The sequence below is a fragment of the Acanthisitta chloris genome, unplaced genomic scaffold (genome assembly GCF_000695815.1).
Source record: "Acanthisitta chloris isolate BGI_N310 unplaced genomic scaffold, ASM69581v1 scaffold3231, whole genome shotgun sequence".
Classification (NCBI taxonomy): domain Eukaryota; kingdom Metazoa; phylum Chordata; class Aves; order Passeriformes; family Acanthisittidae; genus Acanthisitta; species Acanthisitta chloris.
The window spans coordinates 90,315-110,203 of NW_008657493.1; the positions used below are offsets into that span (position 1 = coordinate 90,315).

Consider the following 19,889-nt stretch of genomic DNA (forward strand, 5'->3'; position numbering starts at 1 on the left):
GTGAATAATATTAAAAACAGGGTTATCTGTAATGGTATTGTATATAGTTTATGTTTACTGTTAAGTTCTTGTTATATTATAATAAATATATTTATAGATCTAGATTCAGCATCCAGATTGGATTAATTTTGTCACAACTGATCAAGAAACAACACTGCATGAACGGGGATTTCATGTTTCATCCCAGCCAGGGATGAAAATGTGCTCATTCCATCCAACTAGCTTCTCCTGCAAATCCAGTAATACTTAAATACTCAGTAGCTTCCAAAGTACTTCCATTCTCATTTCAGATTTTATTCAGCTTCTTCATCTATTTTCCCAAATGTACTACTAAGTAAAGAACAGAAGGGCTCAAGACAGTTTAGGAAACTATCTTGAAAAAAACCACTGATAAACAGCTTTTTTTACTTTGTGTTTTAAATGAAAGTTCGGATTGTGCCACGCTGCTGCTGCGATGTCTAAAAGATGAAAGCCACATTTGCCCTATGGTCAAAATTCCTTCTTATCCAGCGTGGGAGCTCTGTACCTCACTGAATACATCATCCAGAGAGCACTTCAGTGCAACCGTTCATGGTTTCTTTGATGTTTCATTAGGGTGTCATCTAGTAGTTGTAAAACTGGATGTGGAACAAAGATGAGCCAAATATAACTAGTCTCAAATACCACCGCAGTGGAACATTTCAGCCGCATCTTAGGAGGTAATATCTGTTCTGCACATTAACAGGAAGAGCCTAACATTTATTGAAATTGTCTCCAGTTCTTACAGAGTATTTAAGAGCATGAGCTGCAGTTTTTAAACATTTTAGTTTAGGCTTAGTGGCTCAGGTTGAACAGCCTGTGAAGATTACTAAAAGCCTTGCAATTCAATATTACACAATCATGCTGCAATAATCCAGACCAAGTGGGGTGAGTTGCCAACCTTTCATCAAGGCTCTGCAAGGATCTCTTACTCAGCACTAGTCAATAATACTTGGTAGGATGAACAAGACACAGGCTATTTGCTTTACTTGTATGTGGAAATTATTTTAGTTCTCCTCTGGGAAGTTGGCTGAGCGCTTTTGCCAAATGAATCATGTGCACATACCTGCTCAGAGATTTTTCTTCTTAAAAGCTTTAAGAAATTCAGGGGACAGGCTGGCTCAGCAGCCTGTAATGATACAAACTCTTTTGTTCACTGGTGTGACTTTTCCCTGGCTCACCTGGGAAGGAGAGTGATCTCCAAACGGGGCTGTTCACTCTGTTCAGGTAATCACCTACCCCTGACAATTTACACAAGTCCTCCACCTTTCTCCCATTGTTTCATCTAGCAGCAAACACACTGTACTAATAAAACCTCAGCAACCCCATCTTTTAATTAACTGCAGCTAGGTGTTAAGGCAGAGCTTAGCACACTGCAACTGGAGCAAGCTAATTAAGAGCGTTCGTTACACTTCAGCTCGCCCTTGGAGGAGTCCAGACAAACCGAACGCTAGCACGAGCACCCGCTTTCCACAGCTGCAGGGATTAGGCAGGAGAGCAGCTGCAGCTGTGCTCCTGCCTGACTCCATGAGCACCATCATGTTTAATCAGCAGAGACAGCAAAGGCACAAATAGCTTGAGGTAATCACCCACCCACCCTGTTTCTTTTGAAGAGTTCATCTGAAAAAAAGGTAATCGATCCCAAAGCTCTTCTCCACTGCCTCAAATGCAAGGGCAAGGTCCCAGAACCACACTGCCTCCCTGCCACCACTGGAAAAGGTGACAATGTAATTCAGGATAAACCTACAAGCAGTGTATGCAGTCAGGACCTGGCAGGCTGCAACCTGTGCCACGTCCGTAGGAACACACTGACTCTGTATCAACTTGGACATTTTTACTTGTCATCCTAATACAAGCTTCTTACATTGGATGAGACCTGTAAGCTCACCCCTTAATGCCTTCTTTCCCATTTGAAGTCAGCCCAAAACCAGGAGCTGAAGCATGCTTTCAGCTGAAGTAGAGATGCCTTCAAGTACAGGAAGGCAGCAGGAAGTTCCCATCATCAGTGAGTGTTCTGGGTTGATAATTTTAGACTGCAGAAAACGCCAGAAAGAAAATGGTCTGGAGGGAAGCAGATGGATGTGTCCCAGGCACGGTGTTCCCATCACTCATTACATTAAGCTGGACAGCGATGCCGGAACAGAATGTTTTTCCTCTGAAAAGCCAATCTGTTTGAGGCATGATTAAACACTCGCTGAGGTTAGAATTTATGAAAGCTAGAGCTGCCATCACAGGCTCCTCAGCTGAGCTATGGAAGCCTGGAAACAAAAACCAAAGTGTCAGACTACCCTGAAAAACAACCCTCCCTTTGCTGGTCACCCGTGTTTTTTGTTTGATAACACACACTACTTTAGTAAGTCCTGTTTAGCTAGTGGATTTCTAAGAGAAACAAATTCCAATTTTCTTTATCTAAACAAATTCTACTTCAATCACTAGGAGCATTACACACAGAATTAAGTGTTTTGGCTCAGTTACTACCTGGGAGAAGGATGCTCCAGTGCTGCCATCAAAGCCAGATCTGCCTCTGAATTTTTCATTAGTGGTGGTCTGTACAATGAAGGTTTGAACGGCTTCCTGCTGCTTTTAATTTCATAATCTGTTGGTTTTGAGCAGCATTCTTTTTTCCTTTGGAGTTCATACCCCAGATCTTACACAGCAAGATGCGTACAGGCAAAATACATGCAGTATCAAACTCTTTCACAACCTGTCCAGAGAACAGCACTCAGGGTTTTTAACAGCTCAAGAGGCAACTTTAGCATGTAGCTTGTAAGCAAATTAACACAGAACTAGGCACTGGTGATTACAGGGGCTAAGCTGAAGACTGTCTAAAGTCTTGCCTTTCATCACAGGCAATAAAAACACCTCTATCATCCAGCATTGGTGACCTTTTCTCACATTTTTGTGGCTAAAGAGCAGACACCTAACTAAGGGCACCAGTGACACTCCTATATAAGCGTCAGCTTCTCACCTCATTAAAAAAAAAATCAAGCTTGTTTACAAAAATAATAGCTCTTATAGCTAGAAAGGAACCAACTCCTCTTCCCATCTTGGGAGCTCAAACAAAGCAGCCTCTAATTTCTAAACAAAGTCCTTGTGCTGGTGAACAGCGTCCAAGTAAGGACGGGGGAACCAAACAGGAAGGTGATACACCAAATGCTCTAAGAGTATAATGAGCATTACGCTTGACCAGAAGCACTGTCCCTCTACTCAAATAATCAGCTCTCACAAAGCAAGCCTAAACTTCCAAGCCCACTGGAATTTCTGTAGCCATTGTTTCCATTAAGAGATCATCTTCTAGTAAGTTATCTTTTTTTTTGTCCACTCAATGCAGTGCTCCATTACTTGTTGACACCAAGTTCCATTTTACCTGCTTCAGTTTATGCCCAGCTTTTCTGCAAGCTGCCTATTTATATACTGAAGCATATAAATGCCACACAGCCTTTCTGGGGAAAATGGAGAGTGGAAATGTAACAGGGAGTGCTTGGGAATGGCTCACATTTCTGTTTTCTGTTTGGCATGAGGTATTCCCTATGGAGATTAAGACAACCAAACCACTTACGACCTGGAGAGGATATTAAGACTTGCCCTACCAGATAAGGGGCTTCAAATTCCGGAGGTAACCTGATGCACAACCATCTCCAGAAAGCCCAGAAGTCTCTACCCTGCTGACATTCATTTTTAGTAACACGTGGCTATTTCAGAGAGTGCTGATAATGTGACAGTTATCAAAGGGCAAGTGAAATGAGTGGGTAATTACAGGGCATTCACCTGACATCAAGCCCAAGTAAAAATGGAAAGATGGTATCTAACTAAACTGATCATGAATCAAAAAGATAAGAAATACAATGATTTTCTAGAAAATTGGCTGTATCACACAAACCTGATCTCATTCTCTGACAGGATTACACATTTGATTGATAAGGTAATAGATTTTCAACAGCATGTGACAAAATACTTCAACTTTCTCACTGTACGGTATTTAGACAGCAAATACCAAATGGGCTAAGAATAGGCAGATTAATTGAGGAATATCTGATCTGTTCGAGTAATTCTCAATTTGGTACTATCAGAGCGTTCCTAATGAGGGAATCCTCTTCTCCAAAAGTTCTTGAAGGAAAATGTTGCCATATATCACTAGTCACAGACCTGTGGAAATGGAGATTAGCTGAGCAAAAGATAATGAGGACTGAACAAGTCATATGTATGGTGCTGGCTCCTCTGGCTGGCTGGGACCATAAAACAAAACTTCTTTTCATAAAGCTAAGCAGGACCTTGTGGAGGTGGGAATGAGGAAGGTTTGACATTCAGGATGGAGACCTGCATCGTAAAAAGCTGTAAGTGAGAAGAGTCAAGCAAGAAGAGCTCCCAGACCAATTTCATGGTGTAAAAGGACTAAATTGATCTTTGGATGTGTAAAAAAGGGGACAGTGAGTAGGAATCAGTGATTTTTACCTCTATAAATGGCACTGGTGGGACCAACGGTGGAATATCACATCAATATCCTCTGCGAACGAATGTTTTAGATGATGTTGAAAAATTGACCTACTGCAGGATAGAGCCACAAAATTGACTTAAAGGCTGGAGAAAATGCAGTGAAAGTCGTAAAGAGCTCGTTCTGTTCAGTAGAAGACGACTGAGAGGCTACTTGATCACAGTGCATTAGTGTCTTTGGGAGAGGGAAATTAAGTATGAACCATCTAGAACATAAAGAGAAGGCAAGAAGCAGTGCCTGAAAGTTGAAGCCAGACCAGAACAAATGGGGAATGAGGCACATGTTTTCTACCCATGAGCTTAACTACTCGATGAAAAGCTCAGAGAGCAGGGCAGATGTACTCTGCAGATCAAGACTAAATGCCTTCCTCAAAAACACTGTTAAGCCATACAGATGTTAGCAGCCCCTGGGCATGCTTGAGATTAAATCATACGTGCCACAGCATCCGATTCAACAAAACAATGTTTTCTGCTGGAATTATTCTCCGTGAATAAACCCCGATTTTTGTGACAAATGGCTAAACATCTAAATTATCATTAGGTGTCACTTCATTTGCATTTCCAAAATTTATTCTCATGTATTGAAAAGATTAACACTGTAAAATTTATGCTCAGCTTCTGCTTTTGTGGGTGTCCTGTGAATCTTGTGAAAAGGAAGATTCTTAAAAAGCTTTTGCCTTCTGGACACACTTTACATTTTAAACCAGTTACATCTCCAGTGCTTCATGGAAATGTAGTCTTACATGTTTATATTTAAATGCTGATTACATGCTAATACTCAAAATGTCTACAAAACAGCAATTTACTAAACTGATGTCAACAGTCACATACAACATGTGATTATCCATTTTACATCTCCTTTATCTCACTAAACCTTTTGTAATGTCACAGAATGCAGTGGGCATCGCATTAAAACCCATGTTAGAATTATGTTCATTAGAAACCTAAAACACATTGGCAATTTGTCCTTCCCTATCACAAAAATCAGGTATCACTGTTCTTCCAGGAAGCCTCCACATAAAGAAGGGATTCTACAAGGTGCAACAAAGTCTGAATGTCAGACCTTTATGACAGAACTACAGCTGGGGCAAATAGGTTCTTCACTAAAAAATTTTCTTTTCCTGCTACAGCAGAAAGACTCCTCCTTAAAATGAGAAAACTATTTTAGTCCAAATTTAAATGATTTTTCTAGGATGAATAAATGCTCTTATATTTTGGTCTCTGTTTTACTTCCTTTGCTTACTAAATACTTCGAAAGGAGCCCTCTTGAAACTTTTCCAAGTCTTTCCCTCCTCCCAATCTAGAGTCCCAAAGCTGACAGGTCATCTTCTACAAATGCCTACTTCCATGCAGACACAGTTGAGCATCTCTGTGTTACAGCACAATTCAGATTTTACACTGATGCAAAGGGGTTTTCATCACGATATAATTCATCTCCACAAAAACACCAGGATGACAAACGGTGTGAGCACTCCCAGCAGCCATCCAGCCTGAGGGACCTGCACATTTCTCACACATGCTCTGCCAAAATCCTGACTGCTGAAAGACAGAAGCAAACACAACAAACCACAGAGAGCAATCCAGCACAGCAGAACCAACTCCACTTCTGTGGTATGCCAACAAGTCTTCAGTGCTGCAGCACTGATGCCCCGAATGCCTGAACAACCTCTCCCTGTTCCCAACCTGTCACGCTCTTGTCACTGAATGTCAGGAGCTTAACTCCACAGCACCTTTTGCACCTGAAACTTGAAAGCAGCATTACTCCAAATCAGCATTCCAGACCTGCAAACCTTAATGCAAATGGCCAGATTTAAACTAACATCCCACTAGAAGTGGTGAATCATTTTAAATCTTAGCAGTTCATATTTTTAAAGGAAAAGGATTTTCCCTGATGTTCAATGTAGCATAAATCAAATGTCTTTACAAAATAAATGGAATTTAGTAGTAGTCACAACCATTTACTGGCAGTGGGTTCAACTGAAATATACTCCTTATGCAAATGATCACACTGTAAAAAAATTACTCACCTAGAAATGGAATGAGGCTGAATTAATTAGTGTTAAAGTTTATAATCCCTCATTTTTACATAATTGTTACATGACCACAAATGATGCATAAAGGGAAGGGGGGGAAAAAGGTGGTTTGCTTCATTAATCAGTTCCTAAGTTTACTGATTTAGCTTGCAGAATTTATTCACATGCAGTGCTAGCTTAAAACCCCATATATTACAGGTCCAAATCCCACCCAAGATACAGAACAAAAGAACCTCAATTCTAATTTATTTAAATAAATTATCTGAAAAGGTTAAGGAGGAAACAATTTGCAGCACTGTGAATGTAAGGAAATATGGGAAATGGCATTTCAAAACTACATTCAAGGCAGAAACCAACAGCAGAAGGAAGCAGTGGTAAGCAGTGAACACTTGACAAATGAGTGTTGCACAAACTTCTACTAAGGCTTTATTAACAACCAACCCTACTACTTCAAACGCATGAATTAGTGAGAAGTACCACTCAAAGTTCAGTGAGTATCTTTACAAGAATCCTTTTGTCAATTCCCAAATAAATTGACTGATTATTTTTACAGCCACTGACAGAAATCAGATCCAAAACTATTCTTCTTTTGGCCATCCCCACTCCTGACCTCACACCCTACATTCTTTATTCCGACTGCAAACCCTTGGATAGTTCCAAGTGTGGTGCTGGTACCTGCAAGGCCACTCAGATCAAAATACTCCTGACCATGCTGATACTGAATGAGCCCAGGCTCTCACCTAGCAGCTTCATTATTATGATATTGTATTTCATACTTAATTGTGGTCTCAAAGCTGCATATAAAAGTAGAATTGGAGTAAGACATGAAGTTACTACTACCTACTTCCTCAACTACACTTTTGCCCAGAAGCCCTACAGCTTAAGGTACACAGAAAAAGAGGAAAATGACCAGGTGTGTTATGTCTCAAGAGAGACCATAACAGATATATAGAACAGCTTCTCATACTCTGTTCCACATTGTCTACATCACATACAGTTTGTTGGGCCTGGATAAAGTGCTGAGTAAGATGCAGGTTGATTTTTCACTTGCATAACCTCTACCAGTTTCCTCTCCTATGCAGGAATTATTTTGGAAGCAAACTAAAGGAATTCCTAGATACAGCAGAAGTTCATCTTTTTTTTTAAAAAAAAAAAAAAAAAAAAAAAAAAAAAAAAAAAAAAAAAAACCCAAAACAAGAACAACTTTGATAAATCTGACAAAGGGAAAGGGAAGCAACTGTTTCCTTAATAAATCTCTAATGAGAAGCCATCTCTCAGGGACAAACACTGAAAGCAAAAGTTCAGATTAACCACGCAAAATAACTAAACAGCAAGACCCCAGAGTGAAACACCTGAACTGTGAAATCAAGGAGGTCTGGTAAGAAAAGGACTGTTATCAGCCAGGAGGGCAGTGTTTCTTTTAAATACATCTTTGAAGGAGCTAAGGCTGTGTTTTCTTGTCATCTTTATTCAAGTATTTCACAGCAGTTATATTACAAATTACAGTAAAATGTTCAAAATTTCCAGAAGTTCAAAAAAATTAAATAACTTACTTCAAACTAACGTAAAATGAAGTCAAAATGCAAAACATCAATTTAAACACAGTTCTGAATAAAACTATAGAATCCAAAATATACCATAGCGGATGAAGGAAGTCTACTTAATCCACAAAGTAGACACATGTTAATGAAACCAAACAGGACGCCCCAATGTCTAAATAACCCAATGTACAAGATACAAAAGATGCAAGTACAAGCCCAAATTCAAGCTTATGTTGTGATTACAAAATAAAATAAAAACAAAGTAAATGACTGTCAGCTGCAGGACCTGCCATTCAGGGGACTGAAGGCAAAACCAGCTCTGACCCACCAACTTAATTAAAAAAAAAAAAGAGGAAGACAAAACACAGTAATCCTATAAATACATTGGCATATGAGGAAATCAAGTAACAATACAAAAGACACAAAACAAAACAAAATAATCACAGGTGAGATTCAAGCTTGCAAATACAATTAACTCCATAGCCATCAACTTCACCCAAGAGCAACTCTATCAGCTCCAAGACAGCCCCCCAGGGAACCCTCCTTCCTGCTGGCTGGCCATGTATTGTGACCCCAGCACAAGGACTCACACAGGAGTTTATTTGCAATTTTCACAACAAGAAACAAGGAAGAGAGGTCAATTTGTACAAACTCTTGCCAGTGCTATGTGGCAAAAAACTTAAAAACATACAAAGAGTAAACAAGTTTAGACCACATGGATAGATTAACAGCTGTTTTAACTCTATAACCACCAGACATCTGTAAAGGAAAACAAAAACTGAAGTGTGGTTATTTGGGCTAAGAAGGCGAGTATATCATTTTAGGTAAGCTGTCCACTAGAACATCTGATATCAGCTACTTTTCTCTAAAACAACTTGGCAGCTCCTCAATTAGTAAAGTTGCCTCTTAATGATTTTTCCCAATCAACAACTGACAGTAAAAATTTTCCTTTAGAAACCTGACCTTTTAGAACCATTTTTAATGCTAGGCATTAGCTTAAACTTTCTTTTCACACTGGTGACTAAATTCTCAACTGTTTTGATTTATATAAATTTATTATCTTCTTAAAAATGAATGCAGTTTTATCTTCCACAAGTGCTGCTGTTACTTGAACAAAAACTTCTTTGAGTAAGTGAAACTGGAATAAATATTTTTAAAAAATTCTGCAGCAAGAACCTGAGACTTGCAAAAAACCCTTTATCAGAAACTTGCTACAAAAAATCTGCTACATTTCATTTAATCAAATCTTAAAGTTTGTAACAATTTCCATCAAAATACAAAATGCTGTTAATGTACCAGACACAAAAATATCTCAAACGGGTATGATGCTAATAAATACTAAATGAAACATGGAAAAAAATCCCATAATCAAATCTGAGATCAAAGAATCTCATTTAAAATGTGTTTTCTGCTTGTTTTTGTTGTTTTTAATCGCACTTTCCCACCTAAAAAATACAGTGTCTCTGCATGGGTTGCATTTAGGTGTAACTAGATGTACATGAATTCCTAAAACCTTTTTCTGCCATTAGCTATAAAGATAAACAGTGGCATTCAGGGGAGAAAAAGATCTAAGATAGAATTATATGTGACCATAATGTACAAAGCACTTTGGATTACTGCAGTAGCCCAAGGCCCACGTTTTCTCTCTCTGCAGCACTACACTACGAGGAGCCGTAGAGGTGGAGACAAGTACCTTAGCTTCGGTCTGCACACGGGAGCAGAGTGATTACAGTCCTCCATAAACACTGTTGGTAACTAAAATACAAAAAGCTGAGGTAGCTCAGTATCTCTGCAGTAGTCTGTTTTCTCTAATTAAAAACTAACCACACTGCATTGCATATTTCTGGACAGACACTCCTGCAGCTACGTAGGGACAGTCACAACGAATGGTTAACGATGGGAACACCAGCCAACTGCTCTAGAACATTTTCCATGCAGGTTTGAAATCAATCAGCCCAGGTAACGTTTTAATACTGAGCTTGTGAAAAAAAAGCATGGTTTGTTTTCCTGAAACTGCTTAGACTGTTCTCTCCAGTTGCCAGAAAAGAAAGGTGTTGAACTACACAATTCAGAACTCTGGTCCAAACAGATGGATTCAAAAGGCTGCCCTCCAAACACCCGACAGGAACAATGCATTGCATGGAACGACTTCTAAAACCTAATTCAAATTTTATTTTCAACTGAGCTTGGGCTCCAGGACTTTGACCAACTATAGTGTCTTCTTACCTGCACTGCACAGTCCAAGCTACACGACAAACACAGAACTTCGGAACAAAATCTGCCAGTATTAACCTTGCTTTCCTTAAAGAGCTCAAACTGGAAAACAAGGACGTGGTGGGAAAATGCTTCATTTTTAGCAACACAGAAGATTTTCGCTGTGTAACTTTTTCTAAAACAAATATATAGCAATGAAAAAGGAATTTCACCATTTTGGTAAAGTATGTGGCTTTTTCAGTGTGTCTTAGTTTAGTTCTGTAGAGTAAGACAGGCATTATAGAACCATAATACTGGCTGCCATCCAATGAAGAGAATACAAATCATCCTTTTGGAGATCTTCATTCTGCAGACAGCTTTCTAACATTGCCATTTCCTAAAATCCAAACCAATTGCTTAGCCTTATCTTTCTCAATTGACTAAAAGGCACATTAAAGGCAGTTCTAGAGAGCCTCATCTTCAAATTACTGTACATCCAGTTACTCAAGATTCCTACCACAATGCACCACTGCCTTCTTTAGAACAGACTTTTTTTGTCCATTACCCCAGAGAAGAGAAAAATTGGAAAAAAAAATTAAAAAAAGGTTGCCTGTTTAAAAATATTCAACTTAGATCTGCTCTTTCCAGTCCTCTTGTATGTGTTGGTCTCCACTTTGCCTGAAGCTTCCCCAAAGATAAAGCATGTAGAGTGAACAAGAGCGGAAATGAGAACAGTTTCTGTAGCACCAAAAATCTCCAAGCTGTGGCATTGTATTCTATATTAATATCAGATACAACTATGTGAAGTTCCGTTTGGTTCTTGTAGGCTGGTTGGTTTCAGGTACCTGAGACAATAGCACCAAATTCAACAGAAACAAAAAGGGAGAGCTCTTAAGACCAAGGCTCCGCACATACTTGGTGCAAATGGAAACTGAATGGCTCAGAGGACTGCTCTCCCATGAGCAGTTTGAGAGGATTAACCCACCCATCTTGACGAGTTCACAGGAATGTTTCGAACACATGAACTGTTCGTTCCATCTCCTGCAAGAGACACAGACCATTAATTATAAATTAATACACAGAAATCAAGTTGCATTTTGCAGTACTATTTACTGCGTTATTTTTTTTAATCAGAACAAATATATCATACAATCACAGAATGTTAAGGAGCTGGAATGGACCTTAAAGATTATCTAGTCTCAACACCCCTGTCACAGGCAGGAACATTTCCTGGTAGAAACTAATAGTAAAACAGACATTTCTGTGTATTAGCTGCTATCTGCTAGCAAAATATCGTAGTGAAAGTACTAATTAAATACGTATTAATGCAGAAAAGCACTCTACAACAACAGCCCATGAGAAAAATCAAAGCTTATTAGGGTCACTTATATAATTAATGTACTCAATATGTATTAGGAAAGCACTACAGTGGCACACTGCATGAATTCAAGTCTTCCTGCACACTTATGCTATTGGTGACCCAGATGTAAACACATCTCTGCACAGTCTGGATAACCAAAGTAAAGACCGGTCTCTACGTACTCCTGCTGGATAAATGTCTTTTTAATCTATCTAACATTCGGCACAGATTTTCAACATATTTTTCAGTGAAGGTAGCAGAGGAACAGCATTAAAATGGTTTGAAAAGCACTTTGCAGAAACTCTACAAAATCCCATGCTAAGGCCTTTCCAGGGTTTGTTGTAAATAATTCATGGAGGAAGATATTTAGTGTTCAGCAATCCAACTGGAAACCAGCAATTGTTGCCCTTTTCACAGCAGGGCCAGTTATCAGTTGGCTCTACAGCTAGAACAATGATGCTGGAGGGAATGCATGTCCACAGTTATGATCAGCCTGTGCCAATGGTGAAATGACCAACTTGCTGTTGATGTACAGGAGGCCTTAGAGCAAATACTTCAGCAGCAAAGGATGACAGCAAAGTAGACACCTGGCTCACATCATGCTGTACTGTACTGTCCCAAGGGTATACTCCCTGATCTAGAAAAAGTTTTCACACTTTTAAGGTCTTGTACAAACGTCAGCAGCATCAGCCAACTGCATGGAGCAGGGGTGGATAATTTTTTTGGCCTAGTTACGGCAATTCAAGTAGGAGCACCTGCAGCAGTGTCGGGTCAGTGGGACTGTGGAGTCACCACTTTATGTCCACTGTTAGTCATACCATGAATGCGGAAACTGCTTCTACTCCACTTTCACTCTGCTTGCACATGGTTAGTTCTCCATGCTGCTGTATCCTCTCCTCTTTCTCCTCCATTCTTTTAGGTTACATTCTTAATCTTTTTTAGAAGCAATCTCTGGTTTCTAAGTCATTACTATGCTAAACTTCTTTCTGTTCACATGCTTCCTCAAAATCTATTTAAAGGTCTTGGCTGTTAGTGCAGTAAACTGATAGAATAACAGAAATACATCTCAAAATTCACATAAAGAAGAAAAGAAACTGTACAACGTCACCTCTATAAGTTGTGATTTGTCATAGTCCCTACGATGTCTGTAGATGCACTGACTGAGGAGTGAATACAATCTCTCAAGTTGGTCAACAGTCAGGTTGTCACTTTTCTTAACCACCAAATCAAGCAGTTTCTGTTGGAACAACAAAGGGTGAAGTTAAGAGGGTTTTTATAATCAGTTTTTACAAAACTTTTAAGGACAAATCAGAAATGCAATCTCTTTCTAAAGCCCTACTTTGAAGGGATTCATACAAGTGAAATGAACCACACCTGGGCATCAGTAAGGTCATTGCTTCCATATAGATCCAAAAAGGACTCAATGTCTCCCTTCACTTCTCTGCTTATACCCATACTTTATTTTTTTCTTGTCTTAATATTTTTTTACTCAGCATAGTTGCGATAACATTTGTTCCATTTGAGTGCTACTTCATCCTATTTCACCTTGCTCAACAAGGCAAAGTGAACCCCAAAATCTGCCTTAATAGCTAAAGCAAACATTTTTAAGAACTTCCACTGGCAAGAAATCTGAAGTACCATCACATGAAAACACATTTGGAGTTCCCCAAATGTTGACAAACAGTACAGAAACATAATGAGGGCAAGGAGGGCTGAAAGAATTTCACACAGCAGAAGAGAGTAAAAATTAAGAATTTTTTCCCCCTCTAAGAATAAATCTATGGTTCTAAAGACATTATCATCTAAACTCCACAAAAAATGGGATCTAAATTTCCTAGTAGGTCAAGCTAGTTTCTGCAAAAGAAGACAGCAAGTTTTACTCTAACTTTCCTTGAGACAAAACTATAAGAAAATTAACCAGCAACCTATAATGTCAAAACATAAGCATGAATTCCAATTTGCTTTCCAACCCACTAACAGTTCTCTCCACCAAGTACACACACATAAGAAGGGAAAAGATGCCAAGTCCTAATTACTAGGCATGTTAACTCCTGGTTACTATGCACCCAGCAGTTCCTGGGTACCTGGCATGTCCAATTAACACACGAATACCTGCAAAACCTGCAATTAAAACAGCAGACTGCTGTGCCCTTACAGGATTTGCAAAGGTAGAAATGATGGGACAGTAAGGTTTCAGTATTTTATTAACTTTTCGTACAAGAAACACTGATCAACTTATGTTCAAAAGTCATTGCTGCCATAACATTTGTCTGCAGTCAAAAATAAAGGAAATGTTGGTTCAGAACAGAGAAAGGAAGCATTTTTCACAGAGTTTGTTAACAGATCAGATTTTTTTTTTCAGTTCTGTTACCTTTAGTCTGTCATGGTCAACAACTACTGAGGGTAAGGGATCCGATGGTTCCTCTGGAACCTGCTCCAAACTTGTGGGCTTTGACTGTTCCACAGCAACCTTCCGTGTTTTCTTGCTTTTCAATATACCTGTTATTTGAAAAACAATTATCAGCTCTCAGTCTTACAAAATGAACAGCTTATTTCTTCAGTTTAGTTTGATTTTGCTTCCTTGGTTTATTGGGTTTTTTTGATTCAAGTAAGCAAGATTGTAGCAGTGCACATTACTCATCAGCTTTGCAGAACTCTGAATGTTTACAGGTGCACAAAACCTCAGATCAGAAAACACACATGAAACTGGTAATCTTTAAAACTGAACTCTGAAGTCCTAAGAGAAAACTGAATGTCTCTAAAAGAGTTCTCATTGTATCATTTCTATTTAACAACATCAAATCAAACAGCTTCAAAGAGAAGCTAATGCTGAAAACCTTTCTGCTCAAGTGAACAATCTTCATTTTTCTCTCCAAAGCATCCCGTGTCTTCATCACAACAGTAATTCTAACATCTGCTCTACTTCAAAACTCCATGCTTTTGTGACATATTCCTGTTTTCTTCTACCTCTGTGTTCAAGCTGTTGCCCGGTCCTGTCACAGAGAGCAAAACATTTTTACATCTCCTGATTCTCTTCCTACACTCATTCACTATTCTTCTCCTCCTCAACTATTTGGAATGCCTTTTCTTCTGAGGATCCCTACCTATTATACCCATCCTAAAGGAAATAAAATTCAACTATCAAATTTAGAAATTTAAAGGCTCGTAACACATCATATTTTTCTTGTGATATTTTTAGGACCTTTCCTTTAGTATTCTCCTTACCCTTAGAGAAAATACATATGTACAAACACAGCCATCATATATATAGTGAGTCTCGTAACTCAGATCTCTCATTAAAGCTCACTTACTTTGTACATCTCAGCACTAACTTTTGAAGTAAGAATTTCATTCTTTCAGATAACTCTGAAAAGCTCATTAAAAGGCAATCATGCATAAGCCTTTTATTTCTGTTCCCTGAGGAAACTATGTCTCTTGTCATCAAAGGACATGGTCCCTTCTTTTATGCACCACCAGGATTTCCCTTCTCCTTCTCTTATCTTTTTGCTGCACTGTTACAGTGTTGACTGTGACTCCAAAGCCAGATATATTCTCCAACAGATAAACAATAGTTTATCTGGCTTTTGCTAGAAGTTAAACTGCTTTAACTTTTGCTATGAGCAACTGTTTTTAAAGGAATACATTCTGTGTTTCTATGGTTTTTTATCGAATGTCAGTGATCCTTTTATCTCTAACAAAACAAGCCAAAACATACCATGTAAGTCAAAATATAAATCAGATAGAACATATAGGTCAAAACATGCATCACGTATTTATCACCATTTATAATATTTTAAAATAGTTAATTATTGTTTTAATGTTATCTCAATATTTACAGTATTTCTCACAAAGCCTACAAAAATAAACAGAATACTGTTAGTATTCAGATACACTTACTTGCCTAAGATAAAATTACAGCAAGTCAAAGGTGAGCTTGTAATTTATCTATGTAGAATTAAATGCTGCAAGCACACTAAGAGTTTCAAATAAATGCTCAGCAGTTCATAAAGTGCAACTATAAAATAGTAACTGCAATATATTAAAAAGTAAAATACACACATTAACTTGGGCACTAAGAAAGACAGAAAAAATGAAAACAAGCTATACCTTCTTTATCTGCTTCAGCATCTTTAGTTTCAATGTCTGTGCTCTGTAGTGTTTTCTCATTATTGCTGCAATGTGGTAACTCAGCTTTCACTAGATCAGTTCCTTGACTTTCACTGGAAGCTCCCATTTTCTCCTTTGGCTGATCTTCAGATAAAGATTTTTGCTTGTTACTAGATCCATCACTGTTGTCACAGGGTGAAACAGCATCAAGTGATTCCATTTTGCCGTTATGACAGGCAGGAACAGGTATGACTCCTGAGCTGTGTACAGATGTCTCCCCGTTCACACAGTCCCCTTTCGATGTAGAGTCCTTCCTTAATTCCTTTCCAGCACCAAGGGTAATGCTGTCGGTTATTAACAGGGATTCATTTGAGCTCTCTTCTTCTGTGGATGCAAAATTATTTTCCTTTCCTGATGTCCCATTGTTAAGCCTCTGCTCTGCATCTATATCCATAATATCGCAAGAGGACTCATCATTTGTCATAGAGAGGTCTCCTGCTTCCTCTCCATTCTCCTCAATGCAGTCAGCACTGATGTCTAGCTCTCCATTTTCCAGCAATTTACTGTCCTCGCCGTGATTTTCATCATCAGCAAACTTTGCATCATCTTCATCTTTCTTTAAATTATTGACTTTCCTCTTCTTAATAATGCCTTTGCCCCACTGTGAGCGCCGTCTAGATTTCCTCCTCATTCGAACTGAATTATATTGGAAAAAAAGCAACAAAAAAAAAAATCCTTCAAGCCGCACAGGTACCCCTCAGTAAAGAGACCAGGATATTAGAATATGCTGCTGTGTGTGAAGCAATCAAATATGTTCACACTTCTAGGAAAAAGCAAGCTGTCTGTTGATTTCAGCATGAGCAAATTAGATATCAAGGACTTTCAGAAATATAAGGAATGGACACTCAGTCACGTACACAGTTCCTAAACTACAGAAACAAAGAATTCTTACTTAATGTATTTTTCATATATACATTTGTAGGTAAAACGCTGAACGAAAATGGCTAAACAATGATATAGGACTCATTCTTATTTGGGTAATGCAGACTCTAAAAACAGTTATTCTCATTTTCGCTTTTTAGAGCTTCAATGATTTTAAATCATTGTACAACAAAACAAATAGAAGCACAATCCATGGATTCATAGAATAATTCAGGTTGGAAGGGACACAAGGAAACCCCTAGTCCAAGCTACTACTCCAACCAGTGTCAGCTGTGAGGGCAGACCAGGCTGCCCAGGGCTTTACCCAGCCAAGTACTCAAAGCCTCAAGGCAGACTCAAGGACCTTCATGGGCATCCTGAACCAATGTGTAATTGTCGTAACAGTGAAATGGCTTTTTGCCTCATATCCACTCACCACCTCCCATTTCCACTGATGTTCACTGCCAATTCAAAGGCATCTTTACTGCTTAAATCACTTAAATCTCCTCAATCTTACATTCATTTCCACCTCTACTCAAGTTGCCACCTCTACACTCAAGTTCACTGCACTGACAAAGTGTCATGAGGATCTTTGGTTTAGACATGAGCAATTAGCAACCCTGTCTACAGACAGACTTCACAAACATCTGCATTCACACAACAAGTCTGAAATCAGAAGAGGAAACAGCAGCCTTTGAGCTAGCCTCACCACCCGTGCCTTCCCTCTGTATCCTGCAACTCAACTTGAAGCAACATGGGCATGTGATCCTTTTCTCATTACTTCTGTGTCCTTACTTATTAATTTTTCTTATTTCTTAATTGTATGTTCTGTGCCTTTGAAAAATTACATAATAAACTATATTTCTGAAAGGGCATTTTATTTTCCTAACCTATCTGCAGTGAGATACAACTAAGGCATCAATTTAAAAAAGGTTTTGGGGCACATTTGCAGTACGACTAGCAACCCAGAAGGAAGACCATTCAAACCTAATACTATTGTCAACATCATTTTCAAGAGCACTAACAAGACACAACTCAGAAGACTAAGAAAGACACTGTGAAAAACCAACGCTTCTATGTCCAAATTCAAGCAACAATGAAGACCGCACACAGTTCTGAAAAACTGCTGAGTTTGTGGCCAAGTGATTATAAATGAAAAGCACAGCCAATAGTTACTGGAGACTGACAAATTTTCTTCCATTTAAAAATGAACTCTTACGTTGAACACTTCCATAATGTTCTTTACATTTATACATTGCTTTGATTTATGGAGTATTAAGTCCTAGATCTGTGTCTGCCAACCTCACACTGAGTTACAAAGATCTTAGTTTGAAGACACAAGCACTATGCAAGTACAAGTGTAGAGAATTAATTCACAGAAGCTCAGGGAAGCACAGTAGTACTCCAGAACGTCCTCCCCATGAGTGGTGTATGCAAGCAGGTAGCTTAACCACTACATTATGAATAAATCTTAACCTTTAAGCTTTAAAGATATCTAAGGATACAATCACACTGCAATAAAAACAGTCTCACTTGGAATGGGTATTTATTCTTACAAATAATCCTTATAGAGAACTGTAAGATGTGAGGGGAAAAAATCCCCTTTCCTCCAGTTATTTTGAAGATTTGGCAGTGGCTTCTACAGTCACTGCCACTGTTTCATTGATGACAAACTACAACCTACTCACATAACTTTCCAGGAGCTCATGTATTTTTCCCCTAGATTGTGCAAGAGATTTTCATTAATAACTGAAGCAGCAGATCTGAAACTAAACAGGGAGATGTAAACTTATAGACAAAAGAAATCCTCTGTTAGGCAGTGGGTGTAGCCTCAGTTCAATGCCAAAGATGGGTAAATAAAATACAGAAGAGGAGTAAAAGTCTTTTAAAGGAAATCTAGTACATCCTGAAGTGTAAAAATTAATGAGTTAGTTGATATTTTTTTAAGATATACTGATTTGTGCTTTCTAGGCTGACTTGGCTGTAAGAGTCAGATAGATCAGATAGATCAGATATATCAGTGAATTGTACTTCAATATTTCACTGGCGCATCCATTTTGTCCACCCTGTGAAATCCACCTGAGATGAGAACTCATAATTTGCCCAAACACACAAATACAATCCTAAAATTCTTAAGTGTGAGAGAAATCACATTAACACAAAATGGAATTAATCCTTCTACTACACATCTCATTAAATTTCAAGTCTTCCCAAATGACAGCCAGCAAGTCCAGCTCACTCACTGTCTCACGCAGTACTTTTCGAACATACGTTGTGCAAGTTGTTTTTTATTGCTGTTTTTAATTAGGACAAAGCAACCACAAAGTGCTGCAGATGTTCTCATAGGAATTCTGAGTTTTACACTGCATAAAAAACAGTAAATGCAGGAAATTTTACGGCTACTTCAAAGCATGCACACAAAACAGAGTTCTGGTTGAAGCACTTGTAATATAAACCCAGTATTATGTCACAGTATTTGAAAAAAACTGCTATGGCCAACCAACTCCTGAGATTTAGGAAAGAACAACAGCATTTCATTGCCAGATACTGCAGGACATGCCCTTCTTTCATTTAATAGCATTTGAACTGACAAAGACAGTAACTTACTTTGGGGTTTCAACCACACTTAAATAATAGTTAATGCTCAAGTTTGTCCTCATACACTGACCAGTTCTTGTTTCAAGGCACTATCATCAAGGCCTGAGTCACCCAGACCTGTAACCAACAGGTGACCAACACTTCTAAAATCCTGATTCGTTTTGTCCCTATACTTCTAAGAATCAACATCTTTCCACTCTCCTTCAAATAAAGTCTTCCTGCTTTCAACCATCTCCATCCCAACCACTGAAGCCTCTTCTCCTCAGGCTTTCATAAAGTCACCTAAGTCTCTCATTCGAGTTTATTGAGCACAAAGCTGCCACTGCCGTTTTCATGACCTCAGTGAGATTCTTAGTACCCTACCTAATATATCTTTGAGCCCTTTCAACATTATTGACTTTCCTGATTACATCAAAAGTAGACTTCTAGTCCTCATCATTTAAACTGCCCCTTCAAAATTATGCCTTCTTGTTCTCACTAGGCTGCGCTGCTCTGTGGAAAGGAATGTCTTTTGGGATGAGAGAGGAAATTTTGGTTCCAGATTCTTAGCAACAAAAACATTGTTACACAGATTTTTTTTTAGACAGACAGCCAAGCCTCTGAAAGAGTGAAAAGTTGGGCAAGAAA

The 19,889-nt window shown here is 38.6% G+C and overlaps 1 protein-coding gene across 1 annotated transcript in view; it reads right to left on the reverse strand.

Moving 5' to 3' along the window:
- Nucleotides 1–11,275: 11,275 nt before the first annotated feature.
- The window catches only part of ATAD2B (ATPase family, AAA domain containing 2B), a gene marked incomplete at its 5' end in the record, with an annotated part of 60,251 nt that continues 51,637 nt past the window's right edge, over nt 11,276–19,889 (reverse strand). The window contains 4 exons of the mRNA XM_009084724.1: nt 11,276–11,317; nt 12,745–12,873; nt 14,008–14,135; nt 15,744–16,439. Of these exons, the coding sequence (XP_009082972.1) occupies nt 11,276–11,317; nt 12,745–12,873; nt 14,008–14,135; nt 15,744–16,439 (995 nt within the window). The remainder of the gene's footprint in view (nt 11,318–12,744; nt 12,874–14,007; nt 14,136–15,743; nt 16,440–19,889) is intronic.